The sequence below is a fragment of the Otolemur garnettii genome, unplaced genomic scaffold (genome assembly GCF_000181295.1).
Source record: "Otolemur garnettii isolate 467f Iridium unplaced genomic scaffold, OtoGar3 scaffold00053, whole genome shotgun sequence".
Classification (NCBI taxonomy): Eukaryota; Metazoa; Chordata; class Mammalia; order Primates; family Galagidae; genus Otolemur; species Otolemur garnettii.
Genome location: NW_003852448.1, coordinates 10,004,021 through 10,030,239, shown reverse-complemented (window position 1 = coordinate 10,030,239; position 26,219 = coordinate 10,004,021). Strand labels below are relative to the sequence as shown.

General features: G+C 45.0%; 1 protein-coding gene across 2 annotated transcripts in view; it reads left to right on the top strand.

Annotated features, from left to right (window-relative positions):
- The window catches only part of CNTNAP2 (contactin associated protein like 2), a 1,940,687-nt gene that overhangs the window by 1,885,936 nt on the left and 28,532 nt on the right, over window positions 1–26,219 (top strand). For both annotated transcript variants that reach the window (XM_012806491.1, XM_012806492.1), the window contains one exon: window positions 23,421–23,660. In XM_012806491.1, the coding sequence (XP_012661945.1) occupies window positions 23,421–23,660 (240 nt within the window). The remainder of the gene's footprint in view (window positions 1–23,420; window positions 23,661–26,219) is intronic.

Here is a 26,219-nt window from a genome sequence, read left to right as displayed (position 1 = left end):
TAGTAGACAAGCTGTTCCTTAAAATTTGTGAGCAGTAAATGCTATGAATTGAGATCTGTCTTCTCCAGCTGATTTCCTGAGTAATTCAGAAGAGCCCTCCCACCTCTGAACTGTGGGTAAGACATCCCCAGTCCTTTAATACCAGATACAAGGATTGAAAAAAGAACTAGAAATGTGGATCCCGCTGCTTGTGGCCACATTTGTTCATTCATTCCAAAAATTCTTACTGGATTCCCAGTGCCTTCCAGGCAAGGCAAGCTCCTTTGGGGAGCTTCTCTTTGTGGACAAAATAAGCATAATAAATGGGCAACAAGGTCATCACAGATTTCATTAAATGTTCTCATAAACATCAATGGGTTGACATGTAGAGAGAGAGACTGGGCTTCAAAGGCTTGGTTTAGTTGGTCAGATGAGCCCCCATGAGGACCTGACTCTTAAGGAAGCTGGAAAGATACCAAAAAAAAAAAACCAGCCATAGGAAGAACTGTGGAAATGCATCCCAGACAGTGAAACAGCAAGAGCAAAGCCCTAAGGAAAGCGCCAGTGTACTGGTTAGGATTCTACTGGCGGCTCTAAGAGAGAAACCTAAACTCACAGGAGTTAAGCAAGATAGTTATTTATTCCTCTTTCACTCAACTGGCTAGGCGGACAGTTCGGGACTGGTAGGACAGTTCCATAACCCTTTGGGACCCAGACTCTGCTGTCTTGCTCACTAGCATTCTCAGTATGTGACCACCACCTGCTGTCACACCTACTTCCCAGCCACTCCGAAGGGGAAAGGAGAGGAGACAGCATGCCTCTTCCTCTTCGTAGCCGCAGGATGCCTTCTCCACCCACGTCCCATCAGACAGAACTGAGTTCACGGCCACACCTCGCTGGACGGGAGGCTGGGAGAGGCTGTCTTAGCTGGGTGGTCCCATGCCAAGGTTAAAGTTCTGTTTGTAGGTCAGAAGGGAAGAGCAGATACTAAGGGACAAACGGCATCTCACCCTAGTGGGTGTGTACGCAGGATAGGAGTGCTCAGTGTGGCCACACATGGGAAAGCAGAGAGTGGAAGGAGATCCCATCAGGTAAGTGTGTGGGAGGTAGGTCTCTGGGGCCAGGCAGACCCCAGTAACATGTTGAATTTTAGCCCAAGAATAGTGAGATCACAGAGAAGGTTGTAAGCCAGTGAGGTGACATGGTCTGATGTATCTGTCTGCTGGGAGGAGAACAGATGAGACGGGAGCCACAGCAGAAATGGGAGACTGTAAGAGACTGTGGCTCCCAACAACCCTAATGAACAGGCTGAACACCAGGACACAGTGACATGGTTATTGCCTTATAGTATCAATTATTTAAAGACACCATGAACAAAGACTCAAAGTTGGGGTGTTGCTTTCTAAACTATAAGGAAACCCTTTACATGGACAACTTACTGGATGAGCACGTTTAAGGAATTATATCCCACAGAAGACAGACTTAAAACCCTGTGTGAACAGGCAGCTAGATTAGACCTGGTCCCCTAGTGGGGACTGGCAGTGCTCAGGAATACAGAAGTGCATGAAAGTTCCAGTCTAGTCAGAGCCCCCGCAGCTCAGTCTCCCTGGTTAGAGCCTGAGGACCTCTGAGCTCATGCAGCTCAACCTCCTTGTGCTGCAGATAGGGAGACTGGTGAGTGTGGATATGGAGGGGGGTTGCTCCAGGTCACCTGCTGAGTCGGTCAGGAAGCAGAGTCTCAGCACAGCTCTGTGAGGGGCTCGCCGTGACCTCGGGCTTCCTCCTGCAGCTCACAAGTCCAGTCAGGACTCCTCACCAGCTTCTCCCTTAGGACACGTTCCCTTCCTGACCTTTCTCCAAATTCATCTGCCCTGTATCTCAAGTCATTACATCAATGACCTTATCTCTTGAGCACAGCTGGTCAGATTCCAAGGGCAGGTAAAGTAATTTTGAGGGATCATAACCCAAGTTGGCTGAAATGTTTTAAAGTTTGGAAACAGTGGTCCAAAGACAATAATATGAATCATGAACACAAATGGCAATAGAGACCGCAGGGTGCCGGAACCCTGGCAGCTGCTCTGAGGCCCTGCATCAGCAGGACAGGCCCCTCAGAAGCTGCTTTGGGGACTGTTTTCACATCCTCCAGGTAACTCAGGGTTCCTCTGAGATGCCCACTGAAGTGGTCCACCCCCAGAGAATCCTGTGGTGGGAGATGGGAGGAAACCAGATGAAAGAGGGGGAACCAGTGAGAATTCATTAAACTTTCCAAATGCACCTTTCCACAGTCATGGATTCATACATGATAATGCAAAAAAAAGTATGGATTCTGGAACGATTCATTCCCCCAGATCCTAGAACGTGGGCTCAGCCGGGTATCTTATTGTTTATCAGATGCTCCCTTTCATCTCTAAAGAAACAAAAACAAGGCTTTCGGGGGCCAAACCTCTTCTACAAGTTAACATTATCGATAGGATTCTAAACACAAGGCTATTATGGTCTACAAATTTTCTGATAAAATGGATAATACTACTAAAAATCTCAACTGGAATTATTATTATCAAGAGTCTTTCACTAGGATGAAAGTTGAAAGATCTTAATTTTCAGGGATGCATTTTCACACACACATCAAGGAACAAAAAAGTATCTGCACAAACTTCCAATTTAAATGTTGTCCATCTTGTTATGTAGGGACACATATTTGGCAAAATTCAAACTGGACATTAAAAATTTTAAACATTAAAATTTAAAGCATTTTTTAGATACAAATCATAACTCAATGAAGTTGATTCAAACAGTCAAAATTAAAACAAAAGTTCTAATTTATATTCTACTAATAAGTTTGTACTTCAGCTTCTAGTATTTTTGCTACCAAGAATCTTCACTTGAATACAGTCAGAATAGAGCAGAGCTGTTTTCATCAAAGCTTCCTATACTGGGACCAAAGTTTGGCCAGGAAGTTCACTTTTTGCCCTAATTTCATGTAACTTTGAGATAAATACACACTGCAGAATAACAAGATTGTACAGCACATAACAGCCTTTTACAATTTGAAAATTGAGATCAACTCAGGAAATCAAAGTCTGAGCATGTGCTGAGAAATATTCAAGATAACTATTGAAATCTTTTATAAACTAGAAAAATTCTGTTTTAAGCCTGCCATGCACATACTTGTATTCAATGTTCTGAAGCAAATCTTAGCTCTGAGTATTTCTTTTCTGTCACATTTTTCTGGTTTCCCTTGATAACCACGTCTATCTTCTTTGAACTATTTCCATAGAAAATTGCTAGTGTGACCAAATTGTCACGCTAGGATTTAGACACATTTCAGAAGTGGCCCAGGGAATGATGTGGTGTGGCCCTCAGAATGCTGGTCTAACCCAGGACTTGGGTAAGAGAACTTAGGCCCACTCTGACTTTGGAGACCAGCCTTCTTCCACACCCATCCCTGGTCTCCCAGCACTTGGTTCTCAGCTGTCCAAAAGAAGAGGGGTCTTGACCCGGAGGGGGAAGGGAAGACTGGGGAGGAGGCGCTCCCTGTCCCTTTCCTAAGGGTTCTCCCTCCTCTGGGACAATTTCCCACCGCAGGTCCTTCTTGCCACTTCTCCAAAGTCAGAATCATACAAGTTCTGAAAATAATCCAACTTTTTATCATGTCCCTTTTTTTCCTCAAACCTTCAGATTCACCAGCCCACCGGGCCAGTGAGAAATTCACATTCCTGGCACAGACCATTGGACAAACATTAGCAAACACCCAGCCTGGACTCTCTCTGTTGCCCCTGGCTCCAGGCTAACACGGAGACTTCAGTCCCACATTGACTTGGAGGTGGGAGTGTCATTACTGACAAAACAAAAGAAAACCAAAAAAATTCAAAACTGATCAAACAAACGAAATATTGGCCTTAACATGAGATGTCTATAAAGCTTTCAGCATCTCTGTATTCACTGATGGGTAGAAGTCTAGCAAATGTTGTTACTATTATCATCTTTCCAGGGGTGAGGAACTTGTGGCCTTGGGCCACATGTGGCCTTCTGGATCCTTGAATGTGGCCTTTTCACTGAATCCAGATTGTATAGAACAAATCCTTTTAATAAAGAGATTTGTTCCGTGAAGCTTAAATGCAGTTAAGGGGCCACACATGGGGATCTGGAGTACAACGTGTGGCCTTGAGGCCACAGGTTCCCCAGTTAGGCAGGGTGATTCCTAACATAGGGAGTCTAAATAAAGTAAACCCACTTTCTTCATACATCAGCCCCCACCTGCTCTTTGGGGACACTCACTACCCAAACCTTGCCATGGTCTTTCACTCTGAACAGCATGAAGAGATTTCATGATAAAATTATTTTAAATTTCAGCTTTTGCTTTCTTCCATTCTGTTAATAGTTTGCTAAGTTAACTTGATTCACTTAATGTCTGTGATTCAATATAATCCCAACCAAGACCCTTACTTACTGAGAATTAAGCTTGTTGTAAACCTAACCTCTGTTTACCAGTCTGCTCCCAGTTATTCAAGGACTCTATAAACTTTGGAGGTCCAGAGCTCTGAACTGAGCTAGAGCAGAGTTCCCACAGGGGAACAGTAAACTCCCAGAAGTTAATACTCTGACTCAAACATCATGAATGCTTTTGCCATTTCCTTGAGCCAATCCAGTATCATCTCACTTTTCTTCCAGAAAAATTGTATATACTTTGAAAACAAAGGAATGTACTATACAGTTAAAAGCCAGCAGAATACAGCAACGGACTATCTATATCAGAAGGGAGAATCACACAGGTCACATGCTCCACCCCAGTCACTAGTTGAAGACCTGGTTTCCATAACTATGGGAATGTCTAGGCTCTGAGAACCTCCACTGGGTATCAGGAACACTGACTCTGCCATCTATAAGCCCTGTGACAAGTTCCTTAACAAAAGTAAGCCTTAGTTTCTTCGTCTATAAATTGGAAATACTAGTATCTTCCACTACTATATTTTATGGTGAAAAGACAGTCCTGTGCATATGTGGTTACCCACACCCACAGAGTATGATGACACTTCTGTTTCATTAGTATTCACAACTTTAACTTCAAAAATGTTTCCTACTTAAAACATAGCATTGACCTTCTCTCTCACCTTATAAAATCAACCATAAAGGACTAGAAGTTAAGAAAAGTGTATCATATAAATAATGCCACATATACTCCAGGTTCCCAAGCCTTTTTTAACTCCGTGAACTCAGAGATAGCAACAGCCACTGAGAGTTTTGTCATCAAAATGAATAACAGATACAGAGAACTACGGCTCCCTGCTCCTGATACCTCAGGAGCATCAGTGGATGCCTGATGGATGGCGGATGCCTCTTGGCTGACATCCCGCTTAAGCAAGACCCAAGAGGTGAATACTGAAGCAGGAGAGCCCCCTGGAGAAAGCTCCAATGTTTATTGCCTATTCAAAAAAGAGTAGCCTTACTACATTAATTTTCCTGATGTACTTTTCTGACATTTCGTCAGTATTTCCTCCTATTTGTCAAATGACAGATAAGCAGAAAAACAGGATTCAGAAGTATGTTCATTTATACATAAAGTCTCTCCGGAGTCCTCACCTTTTATTCCATCCCTCCGCCATCACCTTCAGTTAAACCTGACTCAAGATGGCTGCAACAGACTCCTGGCTTGACTCCCCCTTCAATCTCTCTCACCTTTGATTCAATTTTTTCCATTCTCAAAAATTTTGCTATGCACTTTTTACCACCATTTTAAAAAATAATAAATAATACAAAATAAGAGATGCTCCAGAGCTTACCAAATCAAGTACACAGTGATTTGAAACGTGAAGCCCTGCACAGTATAAAGTGTAGGATACCTTTTCAGCCTCACTCCGCACCTGTTCCTGGTACTGGACAAATCCCACAACATGCCCCTGGGTTTCTGGGCTGTGGGATATGCCTATCTCTCCTATTCTCCTCCTCTCAAATTGTAGCCTAGCTCCACAATCATTTCAGTTGCCACCTGTGCCCTGCTGCTTCCCTTGATCCTCCCCCCCAATCTAGATCCACAGCTCTCTCTTCTGGACAGGCATCATGTAAAGGTGCTGTCCTGGCCTTTATCTTGTTTACCTCAGTTGATATTTTGTTGTTATTGTTTGGTTTGCTTTTAGTTGCCTCAGTTAATGTTTATTCTTGACTATGAGATCCTTACAGGAGATGATAGTTTACCTGTTTCTGATGCTTCACAGTGCAAAGTACAGGACCTCTTTATCTAGACAATATTAATATTCCTAATTTCAACTAAATGTACGTGCACAGAGGAAGCGTAATTTAACGTTAAGCATACAGAATTAAAAAGATTATAGTCAGCAGATATACAAATACCCAGAAAATTCAAAGCAAATTCGAGTATTCAGACATGCAGGGAGCTGTATAAATAACAAAAATACATCTTCATTCCCTCTTCCCCTGGTGCCCGCGCTCCAGGCGCTACACTATGTGACGAAGATACAAAACGAGAAGACATGGTGTCTTCTTTAAGAGACTTCAGTCTGGTGGGGGAAGAAAACTGTGATCACATAAACGCAGCGAGCCCTGTCACCCTTTGACTACTTTCAGGAGGCCAAAGGGGGCACCCCAATGCAGCCTGAGGGTATAGTCCCAGGGGGCTGGACCCTGGGTGAGCCGAGAGTCGGAGACACAAGGCTGGAAGAGGCAGGTGTCCGACACACAGAGCACTGAGGTGCACATGTCTTCTAGTAAAGACAGCCTCTGAAGGGAAATGGAGGATCCCACGTGAGCTTGAGAAACACTCCTCTGATTGCAAAGTGGAGGACGAAACAGTGGCGGGGAGAGGAAGAAAAATGGCCACCGGTAGCTCAAGGCTATCGCGAGAACTCAGACAGGAAGTGAGACCAGCACTCCTTAGGAATTGAGGTCAGCACTCAGGAAGTGAGGTCAGCATCTGGCTCGGTGGGAAAGAGTGAAAAGGCAGCTCCAGAGCAAAAGAGAGGGAAGGGCCGCTTTCAGGTGAGGGAGGAACCTGGGGAGGCCTCGTCTGCCCACTGGGTTGTCCAGGCCGGGGAGAGGCAGCACCTCATAAGTCACAGTTAGGGTCCCTATGGTTTAACTGTGGACTAGAACAGCCCCCTGTGATCTGTGTGTTACTCAGGGGGCGGATAGTCCCCTTACTTACAGGCACGTCGCAGGGGCACATTAGTGCACACAGTTAGGAGCGGAGTCACAGAAGGGTGAAAGTATCTGATGTCTCCTGGCCAGTTTCCTCTACAACCTTGTGCTGCATAGCAGTGTCTTGGTCAACAATAGACTGCATATAGAATGGGTGTATAAGAGTATAATGTGGTTATTTTGACTGTAACTTTTCTGTGTCTAGGTACACAAATACCGTTGTATTACAACTGCCTACCGTACTCAGTTCAGTACCCTGCTATATAGGGTTGTAGCCTAGGAGCCACAGGCCACGCCATACAGCCCAGGTGTGTAGCAGACAATATCTTGTGGGTTTGTGTAAGTCATTTGTTCTCAACCTCCCAATGCCACGGCCCTTTGCTACAGTTCCTGTGGGTCGCGACCCACAGGTTGAGAACCGCTGGTGTAAGTGCACTCTATGATGTTTGCACAAGGGCAAAATCACCTACTGATGCGTTCTCAGGATATACCCTGACCACACTTGCTACAGTGGCAACATGAGCAAAACCACCCTTCTTCAGTATAAACAAGGACACTTTCAACTAGATGCATATTCTGTATAAATTTGAAGAAATTTTTTTACCTTTTTATAGGGAGATACCTGGAAATTCTGCTCTTATATCAAGAGTGACTTGGATGTAACACTCACTCATTCTTTGTATGCATGCTATTCACCTCCAGGTCATCGTCAGAATTCAGAAATTAAAGGTGCAGTCAGTCATATTGCTAGAGAAATGGATATCTAAGTGAGTTTCTGCAAGTTTCCTTTGAGGAAAGGGCCTTCGTTTGGAAGACCATTCAGAGAATTCACTGACTACGATAGTTTCAGCTTATTAAACCCTCAGGGATATTTTCCACTCCCTCCCATTGTCTCTTTTGCTCTCTAAATTTTAACAGAAAGCAGAGTAAAGAGAAGAGCATTCTTGAATTGTCCTATCTAGATTATCAGCAGAGGAAATATTTCTCACTGCCCTTGGATGTACAGAAAACTTCAATTGTCGGTTTTAAGAAGTTTAATTTAGGTACAAACACAATACCTTTCAATTCATCATTACTGGGGTGGGGGTTGTATTTTCTAAAATTTAAATAGATTTAGAGGGTGCATTATTACCTTAAGATATGTGTAGTTTGATTCTTAATTGAGGACTTTTCTCCAGAAGTGAAAAATACAATAAAATTTTCTACCATAGGGGAACTTGGAAAATAGTGACCTGTATTTCTGTAGTTTTGACATGGTCTATAAACCTCTTTAGTCCCAGGGCAAGTATTATAGGTTGATGGCCATGGGCTGGCAGGGCACAAAGGGAAGGGGACTCTGATTTAAAGCATAAGGATAAGCTAAACTATCCTTATGGAAAGTGATACAACTTTCCATAAGGATAGAAAATGATACAACAACTGGCTATCTGCTCTGAAGTAAACGTATGGGTGCCAGGCCTCATGTAGATGGAGGGCATGTTCTCCAACTCAAATTAAACATTCTAGGCATGCCAACTCTTTATAGAGAAAAGATGGAAGTAGAGATAGGAGGAAGGAGAAGAGGCAGTAACTCAGGCTACCAAGCACAAAAAGAATAGGCACAAAGCAATGAAAACAGCTGCTGCTCCAAAACCAAACGTTTAGAGACTCAGCCCTCACCACTCAGAAAGGTGCTAACCTTGCCATGGGAACTGGAGATTGAAACAGAACATGAGGATTATTGATAAACCCCTGTGATTACTGGATCAACTTCTTTCTAAGATTTCTGGACTCAAAGAAAGTAAGCATCGTGAAGACTGAGTCAGTTAAAGCATCAGGGAGTGCATGCTCTGGGCCTGTTTGAGGTTCCCCAAACGTACAGAGTGACCCAGGAAGACCAGAGTGATCCCTTCCTCTGATCCACTACTCATGGGGAAAAAATTATTTTAAGTAGTTTGTAAAGGGCTTAAAAATTTATGAGCCAAATTCAGATGAGCAAAAAGATATGATGGCTGTTTTAATCTCTTCACAGATCTTACCATGTTCTGGGACACCGTTTCTGTGTTCTTGGTGTGGGTCGGAAGGAGATTTAGGCTTGCACTTAAAGTTAACTAAGTTTTTAGTTAACTTCATTTTTAAAGAGTTTCTTTTAGGTTAACTCGGTCTCTTTGGGCAAATACTTAATTTCTTTCCCTTCTCTATCTCCTTTGCAGAACAGCAGAGGACATGGGGTCACATGCAGTCTTCCAGGTCTGTCTCCGTTTCCTAGGGCTGGTGTAACAAAGCACCAGAGACTGGGGCTTACACTGATAGAAGTCTGTTCTCTCAGAGTTCTGAAGGCCAGAAGTCTGAACTCTGGGTGTCAGTGGGGCTGGGTCCTTCTTGGGAACTCAGAGGGAGAATCTGAGTTCTCTTCCAGCTTCTGATACTTGGTGGCTTTTCCTGGGCTTATATCCACATGACTTTACTGTGTCCCTGTCATCACTTGCCTTTCTCCCTGTGTGTGTGTCTGTGTCTCTTCTCATCTCCTCACAAGGATACCAGTCATTGAATTAGGGCACACTTGAATCAAATATGATCTCAGCTTCATAACATTTGCAAAGACCCTGGTTCCTCAAAGGTCACACTCATAGGAAATTCAGCATTTCTCTCTGGGGGTCACAGCTCAACCCATAATAGGGTCTTTATGGGTCTTTGCACCAACTGGGCTGCTTTCTGTACTTACATCTGCTGAGGCTTTGGGGGACCCTGTTGTCACTAATAAGCGTCGTGTGCATCATCTGGCATCTGGACTGTGCAGGCCCCAGGGGGCCACAGCACTGCCTCAGCCCCATCCACACACAAGTGTGGCTGTCTTACCAGGAGGACACCTTAGTGCTCCTGTGCCAAACTCAATACTTGAAAGCCAACAGTCTACACCTAGGCAAGCAAGCTCGACCCTCACTCCAGCCCTGTGTTTCAACTTTTAAGAGGAAGCCAGGATACACAGAGATGGCCCCCAACTTGGTCTGATTTACAAGTTTTTTACTGTACCATTTGGTGCAAAAGTGAGACCTGTTCAGCAGAAATGGTACTTTGAGTACCATACAAGCGTTGTGTATTCATTACCGTATCCAATAGATGGTGTGAGACAATCAATACTTTATTATAAAATAGGTTTTGATTTTTCCATCTAGGCTAATGTTAAGTTTTCTAAGCATATTCAGGGTAGTAGACTAAGCAAAGCTATGTTTGGCAAGTGAGGTGTATTGTAAACAAGTTGAGATATTTTCAGCTTATAATGGGTGTATCAGGAGATGACCCCATTGTAATTCAAGAAGTGCCTGTGTGTGTGTGTTTCCTGAGGACTTGGGCAGTTACTGTCCCCTCTGTCTGGAAGGCTTTTCCTCTGAGTAAATACACGGCTTCCCTTCACTTGATTCAGAACTCAAAGTCTCCACCAATGGCCTTCCCTGCTTATCCTGTCTAGAATAATATCTCCCCTTCTCTCTCTATCCCTTCCCCCACTTTAATTTTCTTGGTGAAATATTATTTCAAAACACTTACCTTTCTCTAAGGAAAGGATGGATGTTTGGCTTCTTCCTAAACTGGTTTTCTGAGCTCACTCTGAAGTAGCTCTTTTGCCTTTGGCCCATTCATTCAGTCATTAATTCATTCAACAAATAATGTTACTGTCTGGTATATTGTAAGAATATAAAAGATCAGATTACATTAGTTAGATTACATGTTCCCTCAAGGTAGGCATTGTCTTTTTCAATACTGAATCTCTCTCTGCCTCCTGGCATGGAGTAGCTACTCAATAAGTCCTTATATGCATGAGGAAATGAGATTCCATAAAAAGGCTGATCTGTTTAAGACTCATTTCAATCTTGTTATAAAATTATATGCATATTGTTGTCCATGGCATCTTGCTTGCCAAGGCTAAAAGGGCGGCAGTCGCCCAGCAGACATCTCACAGACCATCAAGGCTTGTACAAAAGGTCTTTATTGGTGAGGGAGAGAGGCTGCAGAGCAGCACTGAGGAGAAGAGAGAAGAGGAGAGAAAAGAGGAGAGAGAGACCAAAAGAAAAGTGCTCAGTTAGGGGCAGTCTCAGAATGGTGACGGGATGGTAGAATAGCCAATAAGGAGTTACTGCTCTGGCGGGAAGAGCCATTGGGGCAGACCGTAAGTTTGAAATTTTTAGCAGGTAACTGGGACAGGGAGATGAGGCAAGTTTTGCGCCTGAGAGATAAGGAGATGTCTAGCAGGCAACTCCCTGTTGTTCAGAGGGCAACTCCCTGTGCTTGGAAAGGAACTGTAACTTTAAGAGTGGGACAGCTAGTCTTGGTCTGTTGAAAGCAGGAAAGGGCTTTTCTGGGGCAATTACCTAACAAAGGCCAAATGTTGAGAATAACTTGTACAAATGTCAGATGACATCATGGCTAAAAAATATAGACTTTTTGAAGACCTATTGCTCACAGTTTAAAGAATGCTGGTGGAGATAACAAAGGTTGCGTTCGGGAGTGAGAGAACTGCAGGTGCCTGGTGCTTTCTAATTACTCCTGCAGAAAAGCCGCCCTGTTCTCAGTTCTTTACTCCACCTTTGTAAGACGGAAAGGCAAAGGACCCAAAAAAGGGTGGCTTCAGGCCCCTTTTCAAAAATGCAAAAGCCAGGGAGGGCTACTTTCTAGCTGTCTCCACAGCGTGATAAAACAAAATCCCCGCTCAAGCCTCGAGCCGTCAAGAAAGACAATCAGACACGTTCAGGGAGCGGGGGCACATCCCTGACGTTTAGTTCCCGACAGTGCTTTAGGACCCACAAAAATGGTTTAATTTTATTTAAAATTAAAAGAAAAAAATGAACTTTTAGGCTAAAAGAGAACTGTTTCTTTGTATCATTATTAACATTACATCCATCTTTATAGAAACGCAGTTCTAAAATAATAGTTTTTATTTGGAGGAAGGGGCCCCTGAAAGTGAAAATGCATAGCGCCTGATGACCTCGTGTTGCGTTTCCTTTGCTTAAGAAAGCATTCTAGGCATACTCAGCTAGAAAAACTGAAATGGGCTCATGCCAAAAGAATTAAATCCTTTGTTATTCAGAAAAACATCTTTTTCAGGAAGATTCCTGAACGAATCATTCCCCCAAGACATTTAGGATTCACCAGAATGTATTTTAGAGGAGAGATTAATGCAATTGCCCTGTGAAACGTTTTAAGCTCTGATCTGTTCTGAAACAAAGCACACAGCATGACACCAAGAGAAAATGAGTGCTGAGAAAATGTATTTTCTTGGAGGCCCCACAGCCCCTGTGATTTGCACCTTCTGAAGTGGAGATGGAAGCATCCTCAACGTGTGCAGACAGAGAGCTGAGATAATGATAGGACTACGAATGTGCCCTGCTGGGAAAATAAGCAAGCAGCCTGCTCTGTCAGAGCCGCAGTGAAAGCCCCCAAGCAAACATTCCAGAGAGGGCCCCTCATTTTTTTTAAAAAAAGGAAAGTCAACAGACTTCTGCGCTACACCTGAGCCATAGAAGTCGCTCAATTTAGGTGAATGACACAGCTGCGGGCACAGTCCCGGGCTCAGATCAGCTTGGGTTTTCTTTGTACTTTGAGTAGTTCTGACTAGCTCCACAGGAGGTGACTCCCAATTCACAAGAGGGTATGTTGCCAGTTAAAGTGGATTTTCTGAATGTTGAGGGGGAATGTGGTGTTAGACATTATCTCAAATACAGGGAGAGCTCCCCAGAGCCCGAGGAAGCACCTAACTTTCTAGAGGAAACTCCCAGTTAAATCTAGAGTCCTGCCCTGGTTGCAGTGCCTACATAACTGATGGAATGATGGTTAAGAGTGTGAGTTTGGGAGACAAATTTCTTGGGCTTACATATTGGCATTTTCCAGCTAATGTAATCTGAGTAAGTCAGTTAACTTCAGGGAGCATCAGTCAGAGTGGGTCAAAAACTGTACCAGCCTTAGGGAGTTGCTGGGAACGTTATTAAGACATGGGACTTAGAAGGCTATGCAGCACCTAGGGGGAACCAACACCTGATAGTAAGTTTGCTAAAATGTGGGTTTGTGAGAAATCTTGCTGTTCTTTTTTTAATACCTCTCATACCCCCTGAAAGATGACATTCGCGTTTCAGAAACAAACGTAAGCAGAGTGAGACCGGCCAGGCAGAAGCAGCAGGCACAGACTGGGCTGTCGGGGCCCTGTGAATTTAGACATGTCTTTGAAAAGTCCTTTTAAAGGTTTGAGCTAATTTGAGCTTTACAGCTAATTATCAGAACATCCAGAATCTAATTTTAAGTTACTATAATGTCTCTCAGCTTCATAGCTTCCTATTAAGAGAATTTCAAATTTTGTGAAATAAAAACATGTAAGTCCCAAGAGATCTAAAGATTTGGTAGGCTGTCTGAGTCCCATTTGGGAACACAGAGTTGAAATAAAAGTTGATGAAAAAGAACGTGGCTGTGGACGCCACGAACTCTAAGCAGAAACGTGTATTCAGGATGGCCGCTCTAGCCCTGTCCCTGACCCGGCACCCTCTTCCTACCCATTTTTGTTGTCTCAGAAATTGTAGCTCTACCAGGCGTCCTCAAACTACAGCCCACGGGCCCCATGCGACCACCTAGGACATTTATCCGGCCCGGCAGGTGTTTTTGCCGCTGCTGCCTGTCCTGCTTAGCATCCGACTCCTCCCGGGGCCCGCAGTCCAGTCCTCCAACGGTCTCAGGGACAGTGAACTGGCCCCCTGTTTAAAAAGTTTGAGGACCCTGCTCTAGACTGAAGCAGAAGGACATAAAGACGCCCATTTCCAAAGCTCTGTGGCTCCCCAGGAAGTTTCTGAATCCACCAGCCTTTGAGATCTGGTATCCTGGTGGCTGGGTCAAGGATGCTCTGGTCTCCAGGTACCTGAAGCCTGAAGCTGAGTAGCCGCGATCCCTCCTGCAGGGGGCAGTGGGGGCCAGGACACAGGCTCCTAGGCGTTTGCTACTGAAAACAAAACACTAATGGTGGCCTATGTTTCCTGTGAGCTGGAAACCAGCAGATCTGCTTCTTGCTGGGGGTTGTTGTACTTGTGAACTAAAATCTTAAGCCACTCAGCTGAGGGAGTGGCCAAGGGGACTCCAGAGAAACCCTAGAGCTGAGCTGCGGTCCCAGAGAAGGGAGATCAGACACTAGTGTATCTCACGCCCGGCCCCTTCTCAGTGATAGCCTTTGTAACAATAAGGTGATAAATCACTACAGGCCTAGGGCTAGTTAAGGCAAAGCTTAAACCACACCTGCAGGCCATCAGTTTAAATGATTAAACAGGCCGGTTTCTGATTAACACATAGTTACATTTTTTTTTTTTTTTTTTTTTTTTTTTCTGTCTGTGCTGCACATCTTGGGAAGAAATAGAGTTGTCTTGGCCACACAGTAAACGCACACACACTAAGGAAAGCTGATTTGCAAAAAAAAAGATTTGTGCATACTTTTTGTGACATCTGACACCACAGAGAAGTCCTCACAAAATCAGCCTGCTGCCTGAGGGCTGCAGGTGGGACCCTAATCCTCCTTTCTTCAGCCAATTACAAATCAAAGAATCTCTAAACCTTTGGGGCCAGACCAACTGTGCACCCTCCACTTACTGAGTTAGGACCCTGGGTGTAATGGCTGCCTCCTCGATGTGTAAAACTCAACTGTAACCCGGCTGGTGCTCCCCAGGCCCTGCGCCCTGGGCTGCTCACACACTCTGCTCAGAGTAAACCTCTTCAAATTATTTTTCAGAGTTTGAAGGGTTTTTTCCTGTTACCATACTCTTTGCTTTTGCATTTTTACTTGGTGGCAGAAGAAAATTTACAGTAGTAATTTTTGGTAGTACAGAAAAATTACTTGTCTCTCTGTGTGACCTGCTTCTGCTAACATGATTTTCAGGCTTTACAAAGCCACATTGAACTGTAGCCAACACCATAAAAAGAGTCAGTTTCAGTTTTCACATTTTCTTTTCCTTAATTAAGCCTTCTCAGAGCTACTGGAGGGTATGCCAGCCAAGACTAGAGAGGGTCGTCTAAAGCTAACACCCTGGAGGGCAGGGGAATTTGGGACAATGGGGAAATGAGAAGAAGAGGTTGACCTCATACATTTTGCTAGCAACCTAAAGAAGTGAAGGCTAGGAAAGGAGTGTGGGCAAATTTCTATATCCAGATAATGTGAACTTGAATGATCCAGGAAAATATAAAATGGTTCTCACATGCCTTGTGATTCCTATCCCAGGAGGCCTCTAAAGCTATCTTACCCAAGAGAAAACAAACCCTCTGAGGACTAAGATGGCAGGGAAGCATTCTCATCCCAGCTAGGAGGTGGCCTGGACGTAGGGCTTGAAAGCAGTGGTTTCCCAGGGCATGAGGCCTGTCAAACACACGCAGAAAGAGGGGGCGAGAAATGTGTCCCAAAGGTGCACCGGGCGGGCCCCTTAATTTCCCCCTCTATGTTACATAATTAACATAGGAAAGAATTTGAATCTTGGGACCTTGCCCATATGAAATGATGCTCAGAAGCCTCGCTTTAGGGCCGATGGGAAGCCCCCGTGGGTCATCGGGTGAATTTAAACATTAGCACTGCAGTCACCCTGAATGCTACCGAGTCTGTCCGGAGACAGACTGGGAGGCCTTTGGATGCAGAAATGTAGTTCTTCTCCTCAATGCCTTTTTCTCTGCTATACCTTTAAAGCCCACTCATTACTTTCAGATTGGGGTAACAGCCTAAGAGTTCAGAGGCCATCTGAATTTCAGCAAAGCATTTTATTAAGTCTCTCATGACATGTTCCTGTCAAGACAGATATACAAGGTCTGACGATGACATTTGCAAAGTCATCCTAGAGCTGTCATAGCACAAGGTGTACCTGGTCTGACAGTGAAGTTTGCAAACTCACCCTAGAATAAGTGCTTTGAAGGGTGGACTAGGTGCTTCAGCATCTCTCTGGGGTCTTCTTGGCCAAGAGTGGGCCGGTTCAGTCAGCTGAGGGGCTCATGGTTTTTTATTTTCATTCACAAGTACAATAAACCCTGGTGAGTAAGAAGCAGCTCGCAGGAAGCTCAGGCCACATATTAGAGTTCTAGTAGCATAATTTTCTAGTAGCATAATTTTACATTTACTAAGATTCAAAGAAGTCAGGTGAGATGTACGTTTCTCATGAAGTAGATCACCTGCTCCATGGTCCGACTGACAGGTGGGTCCGTTATTCTGAAAGTTCTCATTACTTTCCGCACAGCCTGTTATTCTTGACCCTGAAAAATCACACCATGCGACACAGCACCTGAGGCTGCGAGTGGGACATCAGCACCTTCCAGGCATTTTATGTCTGATAACTCAAAATATCCAGAAAAAAGTGGAAAATCTATCTTCCAGATATGTGCTCTGAACAATGCCAAAAGCACAAAGTTTTGGAAACATCTAAAGGACACTGTCTTCTCTCGGTATCAATGTCTTTGATACTGTGTAATTACAACTGTGTTACAAGATAAACCAGAAATCCTTGTAAGCTATCTATCTTTAGACTAGACTTTAGGAATCGGAACGACAATTTCAACCAATTTCGTATCCCCAAAGCTCAGGAGCTGTGGTAAACTGATACAAATAAAAAGGAAAATTTTACCTCTCTGCAAAATAGCATAGTAGGCTGCTTTTTATTGTTGTCTTTGGTGGGGGTGGGGGCACGTAATTTGTTTCATGCATCTTTAGAAAAAGACTGACAAGTTAAAATGTAGCAGAGACCATGGAAAAAGAGGTTCTGCTTCTTGCCAGCAGCAGCCCCTGTGCAGCTGAGTTAGCACAAGCCATTGGTCAAGAGCTATTTAAATTACACCTGTATATTCTAGTGCCTCCTTCCCTCATAATCGCTTATGAGCAAAGCAGCTCATAAATACAGTGCATTTCATTAGCCTCGTTTTTGAAGGGATTAACAAAATGTCATAGTGCATAATGACGTCCATCAATTATGTGTATGGGTCTAATCTGCTTGTGCAGCTTTTGAAAGGCAGGTGGTCAGCATGACATCACAGATCAGAAGCCGCAGCCTGTCAGCACAGGGGCCAGCACTGAACCCAGGTGCCAGCAGGCCCTGCCTGCCTGCTGCTGACCATTCACTCATATTAGAACTGAAGAGTGAGGTGTAATGGGTTTTATTTTGCGGCTGTTTTGTTGTTGTTGTTCTTATTTCCCATTTATTCATTCCGCTGACCCTTTCAGACTCGTGTGTGTACATCTGTGGCCAAATGGGAATAGAATGTAAACTGTGTCCTGGCTCATTAGTACACCCCCAGCTGCTCACCCTGCGGCTGGGGGCCACAGCCACCAGGCCTGCGGCACCTGGCCACAGTTGCAAGCATCTATCTCAGTCTGATTTTCCAAGACCCGCCTTAAAACTTCACCCAGTGATTTCACACCTCCCTGCTGCTTGTTCCATTAACTGCCTGGAACGCTGCTCTGAGGTGAGGCCTGCCAGCGTGCATATAGCTGGGAGTCAACTCAGAGCAAGACAACAAGGTTTTGAAAGACAAGTCCATTTTCAGTGAGAGACTCTGAAAATAACAATACTATGATAGTTGGATTGAAATATGCCTCTTCCTCCTTCAAGGCCATGGTCTCTACCACTTTGCCCCATGAAGCTGACGATCTGACCAAGAAAACTGTGACTGTGCCTAAACTTCCACAGTACATGGTCCCACCCCACGCAGCCAAACTCTGAAGCGCAGACGTCTAAATAAATGAGTCCAGTTTCAGACAGTCTTTGAATTGGCTCAACTTAAGATCTTTTAAATTTACTGTGGTTCCAAAGTGAGACACTTCAGTAGAAACTGTACTTCAAGTGCCCATGGGACCTTTCTGGTTTTCATTTTCAAAACTTGATTATAAAGTGGCTTTACATTAGCCTGTGTAAGCACATGGAAGGTAGCTGGGCTACGCTGAAATGTTCAGTGGGGGAGGGGAACTAAATGCATTTCTGAATCACAGTATTTCCACTTTTCACTGGGTTTCTGAGGACACGTTCCCATCGTAGTTGAGGAGCGCCTGGATATTCACTCCTGCAATCCCGTGTGACTACTTTGTATAATTCATCATTTTAGATGTTTGGGGGAACACAGAGTGGGTAGTGTTCAGTTCCAGCTATCAAGGAAACTTTAATAGAGACACGAAGCCCACTGGCCCACCTGAAGATGAAGGCCACGCCTTGTCCAGGTCATTAGAGCAGGTGCAGAGTACAGGAGGAGGGCGGGGCCGCTGGTGCTCTGAAGTGATGGGTAGGGACTGGCCCTGAGCGTGAAGAGAGGGAGGAGGGTGGACTCCACGTGGGTGGGACAGACCTCTTAAGGCAGAACCCTGAGGGGCTAGAGGAGCAGTCATTTCCTCCACAGCAATGGTCCCCAAGAAGGGTCACTTGAGGACTAATGTCATGATTTTTGCTATTTCTGGTGACCACATTTACTATTATTTTCTTAATAGTTCCCTTTAAATGGATTCTCCATTTTTACTTAAACAAACATGCCACAAGGAAAAAGTTTATGTTAAAGAGAAGTTTTGTAACACCACCAGGAACCAGAATATGGGTGTTAGTTGGCATCCCATTGAAGTAGTGATACAAACGCATCCTGTGAAAAGGGAATGAAGCCTGCCCAAGCTCGCAGGTCGGCGGGCTCGTCTCTCTCTGTTAAAAAGGGAAACCAGCTTGTAAGGGTGTGGGGATATTCACAGTCCTGCCCCAGGCTGAGCCAGCCCAAGGCTCTTGGAAGGGTTGACAGGAGGGGAGGAAGGATAACTTCCCCTCCCTCTGATGGGCTGTAATTTAACACCCAGTCTGCAGTGACCCCAGGTGGTGCCAGTGGGACAGACGCCACCCCAGAACAGGAGGAAGGGACAGAAGCGTGACAGAGTGCTGTGGTGCCAGTGGTACCTGTGATCTCAGGGTGATGGTGAGCTCGTGAGGGCTGGGACCAGGGTTGGCCATGTGTGTTGACCTCACAGATACCGATAGGGGTGACTTCCATTCCACAGGCACTGTGCAGGGCACACAATACAGAGCTATCAAAATTCTTAAGTTAGGTCTCACTGACATCAGCGCTGTTTGATAAAAAGTAAAAACTTAAAGTTTCTAGTGACCTTTGTATTTCATAGCATCAAATTCCCTCACTCTAAAAAAAATGTTGATAGGAAGTTAAAAAGTGTAAAACCCCACAAAAATCAGCTGGGGAATAGACTCCCATGGGATAGGGAAGAAGAATGTACAGGGGAGTTTCGATAGTCTGAAAGGAAAATGAGAACTCTCTGTAGAGAAGTCGCATGAGCGTGTGTGTGTGTGTGTGTGTGCGTGTGCGTGTGCGTGTGTGTGCACGCGCCCGCGCGCCCCGGCATGGGTCTGTCCTCCTGGCGCTGGCTTTGTTCTCCCCGTGTCCCCGTGCAGGTCCCTTTTCTCTTTTCTTTTCTCCCGACACCCTGCCTGTCACTCGGCATCCAGCAACCGGAGGAAGGGAGCGGGGAGCCTGCTAATGCATTGCAAATGTGATTGCTGCCTTTCCTTAAAAGCACTGTCATGAGCTTTCATTTTAAGGTTTCACCCGGAATTGTGTCAGTACTTTAAGTGGGCTATTTTCTGTAACCCATATCATTATGAATAAAAGACATTAAAGCACTGATTGCCGCTAGAGAATTTAATTTCAGAAGTGATTATACTGCATTTCTCGAATTTGCATTTTTAAAGCAGGTTTCCCCCCAAATAAGGTCTCTGCCAGGACACCTCCCTGCACAAAGTAGTTTCTTATGGGCAAATGGTATTTTAATATTTGATTTTAGTCAGAGCCAGTCCAATCAATGTTATAGATTAACATGATTTGCTTGTAATACACTCAAATGTGCTACAAATGATAAACATTATCATCTGTAGATGTTCTGAAGAAATGTGGTCTGTTATTTCAGACAAGCATTACTGAACTTGCTGGTGCTTCAAAGGACGCTGGCCAAGACTTGACATCAGCTCACCAACATTTTTAATAAAAACTAAATGATTGATGAGCTCGGGCACTAATGAAACAAGGTCTTAAAGGGGTTCTAATAACCATTTAAACTTTTTCTAGAAGCCTCCTTATGCTATTTCTATAGAGTCCCTGACGAGAAATGCTAAAAATCCACATGATCATAAAAAATGACACAGAGGGGCTCGGCGCCTGTGGCTCAAGCAGCTAAGGCACCAGCCACATACACCTAAGGTGGCGGGTTCGAATCCAGCCCAGGCCCGCCAAACAACAATGACGGCTACAAACAAACAAACAAAAAAATAGCCAGGCATTGTGGTGGGCACCTGTAGTCCCAGCTACGTGGGAGGTTGAGGCAGGAGACTCGCTTGAGCCCAGGAGTTGGAAGTTGCTGTGAGCTGTGATGCCACAGCACTCTACCCAGGGGGACAGCTTGAGGCTCTGTCTCAATTAAAAAAAAAATGACACAGAGAAATGAAGACTAATACAAAACATCCGACTTCTCTGGGTTTTAAATAAAACGTAAATGTCTGTGCATCGGCCAAGCCTCAACTTCTCTAAGCCTCGTTTCCTCGTGTGTGAGGTGAGGGTAGTCGTCTGTACCCCGGGTTGTTAGGAGACTCACTGAGGTGCTACTGCATAAGAAGTCCTAAGCACAGTGCCCCCGACGCGCGCTGACCGTGGTTTATACTAACATTCTATGTCCCAGTATCAGGATTTTCACTTGGCCCTGAATTAGAACCATCAGGTCTTGAAAACACAAGAGCATCTATTTCAGTGTTTTTCAACTGTTTTTATCTCACAGCACACTTGCGCCTGTAGTTAAACTTCCTCAGCACACTTACATTGATCAAAAAAAAAAAAGAGTGGAAAAAATATATATACTTACTGTGCTTTGAACTTTTTCCAAAAATAATTTAAGGATCTTTAAAACTTTTCACCACACCCCTAAGATCCTTTCACCCCACACTGGTGTGCCGTGGCACCCAGTTGACAATCCCTGATCTGTTTCAATCGTAACTTCCCAGAGGCCTGGGGTCCGGCCAAGAGCCTTTAGGAAAGAGGTTCATCCACCAGGTGGGGAATGCTCTCTGCATCTGGACGTATTGGCTCTACTCTAGTGGATGCCAGAATCCTTGTTTTGGGGACCCAGCCACCTTTCAGGAAAAAAACAATGTGAAAATACTGGGAATTTCCCAGGCCCAATAGGCAGAAAACACAGAAAGAAGAAAAGCTTTCTCAGGCCCAATAGGCAGAAAACACAGAAAGAAGAAAAGCTAAGCGTGTGAAAGCTCCCCAGAGAGCGTGGGGCCGTGCAAGCAGGTCATCCTCCAGGGCCCAGCCCGGCACCAGCCCCAGCCCCCTGCCCACTCACCTGACATCTCTTCCAGCACCCAAAGCCCAAAGGCCTGGGCCTGAGAGCCTCTGCCAGCACCAAGTACTCTTGTGTTCATGATCTGCCATCAGACCCCAATTCCTAGGCTCCCAGCCCGGGGGGCCACCTCAAAGGAAGACCCTAAGGAGAAGACAGCTCTTTAAGAAGTGGGGGCCCTGTGTTAAACAGCAAACCTTCAGTTAGACACGGCTTTGAGCGTGTGGATTTTCTACGTGTTCTTGGGAAGCTTGCCCTCCTTAAAGTTTAGGAAACTGCATCAGGGACCATATGAAACAGAGCCAGAGCCGGAAGTTCCCTACCCAGTCTCCAACAGAGGAAATGGAACCAAAGCTGGCTCAGGATAGCTAACACGCAGCACGACAGCTCTAGCAAGCGGCAGGCAAGTGCCAGAGGATGCTGGTGAAGATGGCGCTTCACCCAGGTTCACACTGACCCTGCCTCACCAGATGGCAAAAAGGAGAGTCCTTGTCTAGCCCAGGGAGTCGGCAGGGGCCTGAGGGGCTAAGGCAGCACTCGCTCACAGTCCTCTGCAGTTCAGTGTCTGGGAGCTTCCCACCGACATACACGCCTCTTAACTCGGCATTCAAGGCTCTTCCCAGTCTGACTCCATGGCTCCCTGAACATAACAAACCCATGACACACTCAGCTCGGAGTTCTCTTTCATCCTCAAAACCTAGTCTTAGTAGGACCTTTCCTGGAGCACATTCCAGAACCCCTTCGAACTTGCATCCCTGGTTTATCAGAGACTGTGATAATTTTACCAGATACATGATTTGTTTCTCAGCTCAGAAAATCGTGGTTAAAGGGCTCAGTCTGTCTGGCTCACTGGCTAAGGGATCGTAAGCATTTAAGGGCTCCCTCAACATTAGTTTCTGTTAAATAGTTTCTAAAACTTTGGACAGAGGGTCGCGAAGATGAGGATTTGACTAATTCAACAATGTGTGGTTATAGGACTCAGCCATACCTCTGAGATGCCTCTTCTCAGATTCACCCCTGAGTCGAGGGTTAGTTTGGGAAATATTGAGTTTACAGGGTGGGGCAAGGTGGTGATTCATAAATGCGTGTGTGTGATTGAGTTGGGAAAGTTTCTTGACTTCCAAAACCTCCATCAGCTATGAGCAGGGATTCTGTAAGGGGGACTGGATTCTGAAGACAGGAGATGCCCATTTCAGGCTACAGGAATTCTTTTCCTTTCTTTTCTTTAATAAAGAATGCTAAAGAAGAAGATAAAAAGGAGGCACAAAACAAAACCATCACTTGCCAGGAGGGCTGAGCAGCAGTCCTTGTTCAATATGTTAAGAGGGTCAGGATGAGACACATCAGAAAAGACCAGGAGAAAAGTCAATCAGAAGCAAGGAGTAGGCTGGGCTTACTGCAGTAGCTAAGTGAGTAGGGTGTCAGCCACATACACCAAAGGTGGTGGGTTCAAGCACAGCCAGGGCCTGCTAAACAATGACAACTGCAACCAAAAAAAGAAAGAAAGAAATAGCCAGGTGTTGTGGCAGGTGCCTATAGTCCCAGTTCCTTGGGAGGCTAAGGCAAGAAAATCTCTTAAGCCTAAAAGTTGCAGGTTGCTGTGAGCTGTGATGCTACAGCACTCTACAGAGGGTGACATAGTGAGACTCTGTCTCAAAAAAAAAAGCAAGGAGTGATGTTATTAATAGTTTCAGCAATATCTCCAGTAGCCAGAAGGTTCTTATGAATGTACAGTATTGTGTTTTACCAGATCTAGTCTTATTCTCACCCAACCACCTTCTCTAGCAACACAAGGTTCTTTTAAAGAGATGTCTGCAGTCTTGAGTCTTACTGCATCATTATCTAAAAAACGTAACACCTCACAGTAAAACCTAGGGGTAAGATGTGGACACAGTATACGAAGACAGTGAGTGGGATAAGGCTCTTACTTTCTTTCTTTTTCTTTTAGAAACAGGGAAGATTGACCAAGAGATTCACAAATACAACACCCCAGGATTCACTGGCTGCCTCTCCAGAGTCCAGTTCAACCAAATCGCCCCTCTCAAGGCAGCCCTGAGGCAGACCAACGCCTCCGCTCACGTCCACATCCAGGGCGAGCTGGTGGAATCTAACTGCGGGGCCTCGCCGCTCACACTCTCCCCCATGTCGTCGGCCACCGACCCCTGGCACCTGGATCACCTGGATTCAGGTAAGGTCTACAGCAGGGTTGGGTGGATCGCGGTGCTTCTTTAAACCTGACTTCCTCAACAGTAACAGAACATCATTGGTGATGTCACTGGAGGATTAAGAAAGAGCCAAGGAATGTGTGAACACGAGAGTTCTCAGCACAGCAATTGCATGGCAGAAGTACCCAGGGCCAGAAGAAAACAAGTCAAAGTGTAGAATGTAGGAATAGTCGCCTCTTCGTTTAAGGTGAATAAAGAGGTGCCTGCACTGACATCTCTAACATCCCTGTGGCGTGATTGGACCAGATCATTTCCTCAATTCTGCCTATTAGGACTCTGACTTATAGCCATACAGCCCGTATTTTAATATTAGAAGAGATTTTCCTAAAGTGATACAGAGATCCAGCTCCTGGATTAACCTGTAGCCTTCTAGAACTTTAAGAGGTGCATTTAAGCTTACGCAACTCAGTGGACTCAGTCCCACATCTGCATGTGGTAAGACGTGTAATTTGAAAGCCCAGGACTCAAATGAAAAGCTGTAGCTGTAGGCTACAAAACTGTATGAAAAGTCAATGTCCACCCACCCCGAGAGGTGAAGGACCCGTTAAACAGCATCTCAGGAGACTTAGGTCTTACTCTAAGTTCCACCTAAATTGATCTTGGATACCTTCTAAGGTGATCTCTCTCAGCCTCTGCTTCTCCATCCATACGGTGGAGAAGTGGGGTGTCATCTGTAAGTGACTTCCAAATCCATCATCCGGTGGGTCTCTAAGCAACGTGTGATGTTGCTGATGCTAAGAAGAGGAAGAGGTGAGGGGCAGGCAGCAGGGCGCAGAGGCTGGGTCCCAGCACCGCCACCGCCGCTCGCCCACAGACTGAGCTCAGGCAGCCTTCATAACCTCATTCCTCAGTTTCCCCACCTCTCAATTGGAGATAAGAAGCTCCAACTCATAAAATCATATCTGAGATGATGTGTTTAAATACTTAGCAGAATCACAGCCATATAGCAAGCCTTAAAAACGTTTAGCCTGTGGCTCAAGTGGCTAAGGTGCCAGCCACATACCTAAGGTGGCAGGTTTGAATCCAGCCCGAACCTGCCAAACAACAATGACGGCTGCAACCAAAAAATAGCCGGGCGTTGTGGCAGGCGCCTGTGGTCCTAGCTACTTGGGAGGCTGAGGCAGGAAACTTGCTTGAGCCCAGGAATTGGAGGTTGCTGTGAGCTGTGAAGCCACGGCACTCTACCCAGGGGGATAGCTTGAGGCTCTGTCTCAAAAAAAAAAAAAAAAAAAGTTCGGCTGCAATAATATTAATAATAATCATGGTCATTATTATATTAGACAAAATTTGCTCTAACACTTAAACATCCAGTTAAAGCTTTCAGATCCTCCCCCCATGCAGACTTCTAATTTGCGACGGTTCCTCCTGTAAACGGTGTGCATTTGATTGCTTTAATCATATTCTGGCCTCACACACAGTATTTATCGGCTTCAGCACAGCTACTGTCACCACAATTCCTTGCCAGGATTACACTGTGAAGCTTGGCGAAGCCCAGAAATAAGCCAGAATCGCCCCTTTGTCAGAAGAGCCAATTTACAGACTAAATAATCCTCTTTGTTCTTCACACATGGATTCCTATACCTTGATGAGGGGCGCTGTGCGCCAAGGGCACTTATAAAGAATTCCCTTTTATGCATGTCATTAGGATTACACAGCAGGATGGTTTTTCCTCCTGGGCTGGCGTGAACAAAGGAAAGCTTTCCTAAGGCTGAAAGAAGAAAAGTAACAGTGAAAATATGACAGGAGAAAAGACAGACCTTGGGGCCACGAGGAGCAGGGATTTCTCAGGTAAAATCGTCCACAGGGCGCAGTGGACGGAGACCATGTGATCTGTGAAATGCACAAGTCTTCCTGCTGTTGCAGATACTGCACAAATGATCGTGCCCATAGTCAGGGCCAAGGAATTAGTTTCAAAAACATCTAGATCCTATCTTAGGCCAGTATGAATCCATGGTTATTATGACTTAATTAAACAGCTGCTTATGAGGTCTGTAAGATAACAGTTGTAGGAAACGTCTTAGTTCCTTCTTCTTTAAAAAAGTCATTCTTTGTTTATGACACTTTCTTTCTTTTGATTGATTCATGAAAACCTAATGGGGAACATTCCTTTGAGTATTCAATGTTCAAATCAAAATTCTGTACTTCCAGCTGGGTGCAGTGGCTCACACCTGCAATCCTAGTACTTGGGGAGGCCAAGGGGAGAGGAATGCTGACAGCCAGGAGTTTGAGGCCAGCCTGAGTAAGACTTCATCTCTACAAAAAAATAGGAAAATTAAGTGGCCATGATGGTGGGTACCTGTAGTCTTAGCTGCTAGGGAGGCTGAGGCAAGAGAGCCACTTGAGCCTAAGAGTTTGAGCTTGCAGTGAGCTATGATGACACCACTGCACTCTGGAGAACAGAGACTCGGTATAAAAAGAAAAGGAAAAGGAAAACAAAAAGAAAAAAAATCTGTGACTCCAATGCTATGACAGGCTTGTGCTATGTATTGTTAGGTCCATTTGCAGAAAAACTTCACTGGGCC